Below are 10,176 nucleotides of genomic sequence, written 5' to 3'. Positions count from 1 at the left end.
TATTATCTCATACAGTATTTATTTGTTATTCATCAGCAGCAACTTTTTGAGATCCAATGAAAATTTCCAAAGTAAATCTAATAATAGCCGTGTTACCGGTTTATTCAAATAACAATCAAGATTTTCCCTTTATGTCTGAGCTTTTCAATGAAAAATCAAACTTATTTTTATGTATAACCATGATGAAATAAATGCAAATTTTGAAAGAACACATTCAACAATATGCAAATAAAGACTGCTTAAAAGGAAGCGTGTCTCTGTGTGTCAGTGAGAGGACAGCAGAGTTCACATCAGTTCAGCTTCAGCATCGACCATGTTCTCTTTAACTCTGATACTGCTGCTGGCAGCTGGATCCTGTGAGGAGCTTTCAGTGGATTCACACTAATAATCACATCAGAAACACTGAATATTCAGATGAATGATGGAGGTAATGTTGATTTGTGTTTCCACAGGTGTCCACAGTATTGATCTCATCCAGCCAGAATCAAAGGTTGTGCAGCCTGGACAGACTTTGACAATCATTTGTCGGGTCTCTGGTTATTCTTTGACTGATAACAGCTATGCAACAGGTTGGATCAGACAGCGTGAAGGAAAAGCACTGGAGTGGATTTTGCATCGGTGGGGTGGAGGTGACTTTTATCAAAGCAATGCTCTAAAGGATAAGTTCCTTTACAACACCCTGACAGTTGACAGCTCAGTGAAATTAACAGGAAATAATATGCAGCCGGAGGACACAGCTGTTTACTACTGTGCACGTTATTGACCCACAGTGATACAAACCACTCACAGGCCTGCACAAATACTCAGAAGTACACAGTAACACACGTGTATGTGAATATGAACGTTTATGTTGGTGACTTTATATAATAATGGTGACTTTGCTGAAGTAAAACATTTGTTAACTTTCTAAATGTATTTGTAAAACTTTGAAGAAGAATATACATCTGGATCATACTTTTATGTCCACAGGTATACAACCGACAAACAGACGAGCACAGGAAAGTCATATGACTGCTTAAAAGTCCCGCAGAGTCCCTCACACTGACCTGTTCAACCTCTGGATTTACATTCAGTAACCACTACCTGCACTGAATCAGACAGGCTCCTGGAAAAGGACTGAAATGGGTTGCTGCTATTGATTATGGTGGTAGCAACAAAGACTACTCTCAGTCAGTTCAAGGCCGGTTTACCATCTCCAGAAACAACAGCAAACAGCAGATCTGCAGATGAGCTGTCTGCAGACTAGAGGTTCTGCTGTTTATTACTGTGACTGAACTCATTTCAACAGCTGTACAAAATCCTGCAGAACTTATTTCTGTGCTCTTGATAAATTGTGAAGAGAAAACACTTCATCATTTGATCTGTGCCAGTTTTTATGACACACATTCAATGAAGCAACTACTCTTTGAAGCAACAAACAAAGACACTGCAAAGGATAAAAGAAGAGCTCTGTGATTTTGGTTGTACTTTACAAAGCACTTTGTCAGGGTGTTTGTCAGCGTGTTCAACATTTCTAATGGTTTCTGAATTCATTGCACATTAGAGAAAACAAGTATGTGTAAACTAATGTTCCAGTTACCATTAGTGAAACACTCGAAGTCAGTGTGTCAGCTTTCTACTTGTAACAACTGTTTCACAGCTACATTTGCAAACACTGCAACTTCATGTTAAATTTCTTTGTTCACAATCTTATATTCAAGACAATCACCAGAATCCTGAAGAAACTGCTGTTTATTTTGTATTATGTTCTAAATGGAGAAAGATTAGATCTCTTGTAGTACTAGTTCTATTTTTTGAACAACATAATCAGATAGTGAATAAAGTTCAAGTTATAGAAACGTCTCTAGCTATTTGTCAGTGTTTTTTAGCTCCTAAATATTCTTTCTCAGACATGCATACATTTTAAACTTGGTGATTATCTCTTAAAATAAGAAACATTGAGAGAAAAGTTAACTGCAAGGGTCACAATCTGGTTTTAACTCACTTTCTCTCTGAACCCTGCACTTTACTGACTTGATGACAAAACGCACAATGATATGTAAAATTTTCTGTCAAGTGGAAAATTTCATGCAGAGACACTTCTGCAGCAACAGTGACAATAACAGGACAGAATCTGCAGCCTGAGGACACAGCTGTTTATTACTGTGCACGTTATTGAGCCACAGTGATACAAAACATTACAGACCTGCACAAATACTGAGGAACCATCAAGATACAGCCACATATAAAGGTGAACATAAATTAAGACAGCAATTGTGTAACAACCACTTACAAAATAATCTAACTGAGCCACACGATAAATATGAACACCAGTGAAACACTGCTCATTGTTTATCTAATTGAACTACACTGAATTTCTTTTCCCTCTTACTGTCGTCATTATTGGTAGTAGTCATGTGACATTACCTGCAGACCATGCCAAGAGTGTTTAAAGAGGCCCGATTGCATGTAAATATCTTATCCATATGGCACATTTTTCCTTTGTCACTTATTGATATCTCCTCTTTTAAAAGAATGATCATGATCCATTTTCTTCAGAGGTTTTTCACTGTGATAATGTGAAGAATTTACATTATCATTATGTTTCATTTTGAGCAATACACCAGACATGGACACAGTGAGACAACTTACATAAAGGTAATCAAGTAATAAATTGTTAAATTGTCATTGTTACGGTAGAGCCTCGGAAGAATACACATATGGCAAGTTTTCTTTGTAAATCATGGTCAATAAACAGCAAGAAAATAAAAGGAAAACACAAAAGCAGAACCACTTTGAAGAAACACCTGCTCTTATAAAAAAATGTCACATCACAACTAATTGTGTCTCAAAACCATGATGGCATACTCAAAATCGTCCATAAATCCTCTTCACTGAGCTATACTTTTTCAAAGATTTTCTTATTTGTTGTCCCATCAGTGCTCAAATGTATCCCTGATCACTGATGATATTTCAGAGCTTCACATGCACCCGTCTCTCCTCATTTGAAGCCACAGTTTATTCAAACTGTAAAAAGCTGCAGTCCCTCCTTCATAACTGCAGTGGGCAGACAAGGATAGATGGTGTTTCTTAATTCTTTATGCAGAAAGGTCCCGGCACAGGACGAATTAGAAAATAATTAAAGGGAAAAACGTACTGCTGCACTTTATTTTCAACAACTAACAAAAACTAACAATTTGGACGAGTCCTGTTCAACTGGGTGAAAATAACTTTCCAATTTTGTAATTTTAATAAAATTATTGTTCCTAAATCAATTTGGAATCAGACACCAAATGCGGGATCAAAGAGTTTCTGTGTTACTTATATTTGACCTTAATTTTAAAATAATTGGTATGTTTAAAAAAGAGAATATTAAGCACAGCATCCCTTTCATAATTATTCTCTCATGATGACAATTTTCTCTCATCGTGACGATGAGTGAGTTCATAAAAAAATAAAACATTTTTGGGTAATAGTCTATCCAAATAGTGTGAGGAGTCAATGCAAATGTTCGCCTCATCCATCTTTATTTTATTCACTTCACTTTAGCCAAACTATCAGAGAGATGTACAACACGTCTGCTAACAAATGAACATTGGTCTAAGCAGTGATATCAAAACAGAACCTGCTTCTTTAAAGCGTGGAAATTAATATATTGCAGATGTTCACATGTAACCATCTCTAAACAGCTTGTTGAAGTTGAAAAAGTTGCAGTCTCTGCTTTAAAACTCTAGAGGGCAGACAAGGATGTGCTGTGTTTTTAATTCTTCTCACAGAAATGGCCTTTCACAGGACATCAGGAAATACTTATGAGGAATTCACTGGCACCCATTATTATCATTCATTCAAATAATTAAATGTATTTTCTGTGTGTTTCAATGCTGACAGAAAGCACTAAACGGCTGCAGCCTGTAGCCACGAACAATTGGAACAATACAATTTCATGTGGTCATTGAGTAATATTGTTTCCTACATTGATTTGGAACCTGACACCAAATACTAAATCTGAAGAGTTCATAAGTATTATTTTGTGTTTAGCATTTTTTCCTCTAATATAAAACATGGATTTCAATGAAAATAAATGTAGGCACAACATCCATTTAATGATGATTTTCTTGTGGTGAACATTTTTCTCTTCATAAGTAAGTAAGACAGCAAAATCCCTTCAATTGATAAAAAAATTATTTTAATATTTCTATCTTAGAATTTACTTAAACAGTGAGAGGGGTCAATGCAAATTTCACTTTCAACCATCTTTTATTCAACTCACTTCTTTTAGTAATTAATAGATTTGCCTCCATGATTTTATTTATTTAGTTACCTATTTTCCAGTGAGTCATACTTAAATTCGACCTGTACTGTGTATCTGATGAATAATTGCATGTTATTGTGAATTATTTCATTGATTCTTATTTAGTTAGGATTATTTAATTGCTGTGGACATTTGTGTTCCAGCATCTTTATTGAGAAGTTACTGTACTCGACTCAATTCATATCTGTTAACATAGAGTCAGATGTGTTTCAGTTAAGTAAATTAATTCTGAAGAAAGACATAACTCTGTGCAGGATTTATATCAATTTCAGCCTCCAGTATACAGTAGTTTAAACTGAAATACTAGATACTGAATACAAACTTTTGATAGTTAGGTGATTTAATTTGCACTTCAGTTTACACTTTTAATAATCCCTCTTTTAAATTTAAATAAACCATTTAAAATGAAGAGATTTTGATAAATTCTAAACATGAGAAATATAGAGCCCTTTTAAGAAGTTACTGAAAATCAAATGTTAAAGAAAATAAATAGACTTAAATAGAATCCCAATAAATGGAAAAACAAACAAACAAAGAAGCTAATTCATTGTTGAGTAATTATCTATTGTAGTTTTGTTACTTACCTTCTGTTGGTGGAATAGGTCCACTCACTGTTTGCTGCATCACAGGTTTTTGTGTCAGTGTTTGTTATAGTGATGGGCTGGGGGACACAAAGATATACGCCCATACAAAAACCTAAGAACCACAAATCTGACACTCATCTATTATAACGTTGTGGGAAAAAAGATACAACATTTCTCATTACATAATGAGGAAACTACTCTGTATATCAGTTTAAATCAACAGACTGACATCTAAAAGGTAAAAAATTTGCAGCGTATCAGAGTATCAGTTACTGTGCAAATATAAATTTCATCTCCATGTCAACCAAATGACTCATAACCAACCTGGAGCAACTGCTCATGTGATGGTACCAAGAGCCGTGATAAACTTTGAGCACTGAACAAATGCACACAGGTATTAAAGTATTTTCTAGTATGTGTACATGGTTTTGTTCAACTAGTTCTGTTCCACAACTGTGACTGTTTCAACCCCTGGAGTCTACAGTTCATTAATACAATTCATTTAAACCATTTAATTCCATGCATTCATTATTGTTATTAGTTTGATTTAATGATCTTAAACTGACAGTTTACAAGCTTGCTCTCTAAAACGCTTGATTTTTCACATGGATTTATTTGAACAAGTGTAATGAAAAATAAATTTACAAATCCTTACACGGTCTTCATAGATTGTATCAATAGGTGTTTAATATATAAGAAATGCAATTTTAGAAAAGTTTTCTAAATGTTTTTTTCATGATCTCAGTGCAGCTTATCTTAGATCAGAATAATTGATTTCAAAATAGCACTAACTTGCAAAAGAAAGACATTGGAAAATCATACATCATACAAACAGTAATCTGAAACTTTGAATGAGTTGATCAAATAAACATTAGAAATTCACCCCATTATATTTGTAGATTAGTATTCAAAGTTTAGTTCCATTCCTCTCCACTGATGGTGACATAGTTTCACTTTCCTCCAATGCAGCAGTGCTTGGTTTTTGCTTTAGCATTTATCATTGTGTTCTATGGGGCGGCACAATGATATACACCCATACAAAAACCTAAGAACAGACGCCTGACAGTCCTCTGTTGTGCTGAATGAATAATTCAATCGAATATCATTTTTAGTAGACTTTCAAATCATTTTACTCTGTCTTTATTTACATTTTGCAACATTTTTTGGAATTGATGTGGTAAAAAAGGCCTCAAAAGGTACGGTGTCACTATAGTTGGTTTGCTAAAATTTACAAATTCCCCTGTCATGAAAGTGTTTTTCATGATTGATTGCTCTCATATATGTTCATGTTCATTTATGTCTCATAAATGTTAAACAGTGTAGACTTATACAGAGTATACCGACAGTGTATTGGGTATCTTTCAACACTATGCAGACATTAAGTCTTTTCAGTTTATTGTCTTGTTCTCCACAAAACACAATGACACTAATCGCTGTTTGTTTTTTTGTCATGTTGTTGTGTTTTAGTCTGTCCTCATCACACTGACTAACAACTAACAGAACAAAGAAGTAAAATCAGATACATTTAAAACATTTGAAAACTTAAGTGACACACCAGACTATTCTTTCAGATCTGCAAATCAGGTTATGTTCATGTAACTAAATCAAAAAGGGTCACGGAAAAATTGTTATGTTCATTGAACAAAGCCGACAAATGACAGAGGAAAGCGGAATGAAGTCATTCAACGGTATTAGTTGTGTTCGGAACCTGTGTGATTGACACAAGCTTGCTACAGGCAATGGCAGAGTCGAGTGTCTTCATCCCAGTAGCGAATCTTGGGGAAAAAAAAAGAAAAAACATTGCTGCTGTCCTGTCATATCAGTGTCCAACAGCAAAAATTGTCTTGAAACATTTTAACTCCAAAGTTAGCATGGAATTTCTGTCTTTCGAGTTCAACTGAAATACACCATTAGGAATTAGGTTTTGCTGCAGCTGGACAAATTATACCCTGATGTGTCTAAAAATGTCATCTATGAAGAACCACTTCCCACTCTCTCTGCACCTCCGAGACCACACCTGCAGCAGTGAAACTTTGTAGAAACCATCAGACCAGAAATTTCTTTCAAAAGAAATACACTATGTTGACGCTGTCATCCTCCAATTTATTCCAAAGAATAACACCACACGATTAAATTTCTTCACGTTGGCCTCAATAGCATTTTAATGACATTCATTGAATATGTGACCTCTAGTTATCCTCAGAATAACTACATGTGAATTGTAAAGTAAGTGTTCGGTGACATAGTAGTCATAGTGTGAACATTATTTTTTTTTTTTAAATCCTAACCACTACGTTTTGTAAACTTTCACAAGGAGTTGGATTTCTAACTCTCAACAATTGATGTTATTGCCTAAACTGAACCTGGAAGCACTAAACGTTTCTTAGTGTTAGTGTTTTGTGTTGTATCAACTGATTGTAACCCACAAGTGAAAAAACAGTGGTTAAACTCAAGACCCATGACTGAACGTGTCCCCTGGTTCAAAAACCTGCGCATAAATGCATCCTTCCCCTCCTTCCTACTTAAGAGGACTTTGTGGTGGAAACAAATTGCTTAAAAAATGCCTAACCGTGACAAAATGACTAAATACTAATTTATTATACACTGAGAAAAGCACTGAGAATATTTAATGAATTTGGATCAATGAAAGTTTTTTTTTTTTCTATTTTTATATGGTAACAAAAAGTGAATCATGTGTAACGATAAACAGCTTATCAGGGGAAGTTTTTGTGAGAGTCTGAGTCACAGTGCATACTACGGCGGCCACAGTGATACGACCTATGACAAAAACCTCCTTCCACTATGACAAAAAAATCAGTATGATCATGATACAGAAACACAATCCAGTGAAAGAGACAGAAAAGAAAAGATGTTTAAGGGTCATTTGTGAAGGAAGTGATGCTGTTTTTTCAGTAATTTTTATAAAAATATAAATGTACAAATTGATTAAAAAAAATAGGTATAACAAAACTATTGGTTTATAAAGGTAATATTTAAAATAAGTTTGTTTATGATGAAGTAAAACCAATACCTAAAATCTATTAACAGATACAAAATTGAATAGCTTACCTGGAAGTCCTATGGGTTTGCTCACTTTTATCTGAATTGGCTCTTTTTCAGTTCTTTCTCAGTAGACAACAATTGTAATCATCAAGATTCGGGATCCCAAAGATAGCTATGTTAAATTTGTCCTCCATTATCCAGCATATCTCTTTCATTCATTAATCCAACCTCACAGATGTTTTTGTTTTTCTATTTTATTTTATTTGTTTGAATAACTAAATATCCATGCATCCATTTTCTGTACCTGCTTAATCCAATTCAGGGTTGTAGATGGGCTGGAGCCTATCACAGGGCAACACAGAGACAAACAAGACAAACAATCATACACACTCACTCCTAGAGTCAATTTAGAGTCACCAATTAACCGGAAATTTTTGGACGGTTTGAGGAAACCGGAGTACCCAGAGAGAACCCACAAAAACACAGGGAGAACATGCAAACTCCACACAGAAAGGCTCCAGTCGGCATTCAATGCAGGAGCCCTCTTGCTATGTGGCCACAGTGCTAACCACACCACTAAGCAGCCCAATTAGAATTAGAAATAGAAAAATACTTTATTCAAAATTAGTCAAGTAGCTCAAAATATATATATTTTAAATAGTATATATAAATATTAAATATACAGTTATTGTATATTAGAACAATAACAATAACAACAACAATAAGAATAATAAATTAATACATAAATTAATGAATTTGTCGGGGTTCTGGGAGTTTGTGTTTTGCCTGCTGCTTCTCTGTTCTCTCAATAGGTGGTGTCTGTTCTCCTGGTGGCGCCACTAGCAGGTGTTCGGCATTAGGAGCTCGTTAAGGGGGAGCATAAAGAGAGTCTGCTGCCAGCACTTCGCTGTCAGAATGTACACCTGTATGGTATGAGTGTTACCTCCTGGCCTAAGCTTATTTCTAAAGAGAAACCTTGTTCATGCTTTGTTGTCTCGTTTCAGGACTACCTTCTCGTAGTGATGGCAAAACGAGGCTTTTTGAAGCATTGAATCATTTTAAACCATTGTGCCATAAAGTGGTTCACTACTCGAAGCTTCATTCAATTCCCTTGGGTGACATCTACTGGCGTAGCGATTGTTGCACCATAAGAAGCCCTGCGAATGTGATGCTTATAATAACACTATAATAACACGTATGTATGTGTATTGTACATATGGGTTTGTAGTACCTCATTAAAGATTGATTAATTTACCCATGAAATAATAATTTGCCCTCTCCGGGTCGGGAATGAGACCATTCCCCAAGTGGAGGAGTTTAAGTATCTCGGGGTCTTGTTCAGAGTGAGGGACGAATGGAGCAGGAGGTTGACAGGCGGATCGGTGCGCCATCAGCTGAGCCAGAAGGAGAAGCTCTCCATTTACCGGTCAATCTACGTTCCTACCCTATGGTCACGAGCTGTGGGTAGTGACCGAAAGAACGAGATCGCCAATACAAGCGGCCGAAATGAGTTTCCTCCGTAGGGTGTCTGGGCTCTCCCTTAAGGTTGAGTTATACCTCTTTTAACTGCCCTTGCGCTTGCGTCTTGCGCGTATGTTAATGGCTCGAGACGTTTATACTTCATTTTGCTTTGTCGGCGGTTGCGTGTGCTGCATGGCGATTCACCGCCAGGACAGTAGGTGGATAGGGTGAGAAGCTCGGTCATCCGGGAGGTGTTCGGAGTAGAACCGCTGCTCCTCCGCATCAAGAGGAGTCAGATCAGGTGGCTCGGGCATCTGGTTAGGATGCCTCCTGGACGCCTGGTGAGACACGTTCCACTGGGAGGAGACCCCGGGGAAGACCCCGGACACGTTGGATCTCTGGCAGGGGAACGCCTCGGGGTCCCCCCCAGAAGAGCTGGAGGAAGTGGCCGGGGACAGGGACGTCTGGGTTTCTCTGCTCAGGCTGCTGCCCCCGCGACCCGACCCCCGGAGAAGTGGAAGATGATGGATGGATGGATGGAATAATAATTTAAAAACAATGTGAAATTTTTGGTTTGTCATTCATATTTTCTTTGGGAGTGTGCTTGGTGTAATAAAGAGGGTGCTTGTGTTACTTCAGGTGTTTTAATTCAAGAAAAGTAGTTTTTGCACAGTAGAAGGGCTCAGACGGTTTCTTTTTTTTTTTTTTAGTCAATTTCTCCAGCTTTGGAAAATACTCTGTCACAGGGAACAGAGGAGGCTGGTGTACTGAAGGAACTGTTTGGGTCGAAATATTCCCACACTTTAGAACGCTTCCTCGATTATTCTCCATGAGAGA

At 36.7% G+C, this 10,176-nt stretch overlaps 1 protein-coding gene across 1 annotated transcript in view; it reads left to right on the top strand.

Moving 5' to 3' along the window:
- Positions 1-313: 313 nt before the first annotated feature.
- LOC142371933 (immunoglobulin mu heavy chain-like) overlaps positions 314-10,176 on the top strand; it is a 52,582-nt gene continuing 42,719 nt past the window's right edge. The window contains exons 1-2 of the mRNA XM_075454653.1: positions 314-356; positions 453-755. Of these exons, the coding sequence (XP_075310768.1) occupies positions 314-356; positions 453-755 (346 nt within the window). The remainder of the gene's footprint in view (positions 357-452; positions 756-10,176) is intronic.

This window comes from Odontesthes bonariensis, chromosome 21, assembly GCF_027942865.1.
Source record: "Odontesthes bonariensis isolate fOdoBon6 chromosome 21, fOdoBon6.hap1, whole genome shotgun sequence".
Classification (NCBI taxonomy): domain Eukaryota; kingdom Metazoa; phylum Chordata; class Actinopteri; order Atheriniformes; family Atherinopsidae; genus Odontesthes; species Odontesthes bonariensis.
The sequence above is the reverse complement of the archived record's forward strand: the minus strand, read 5'-3'. Positions and strand labels throughout refer to the sequence as shown.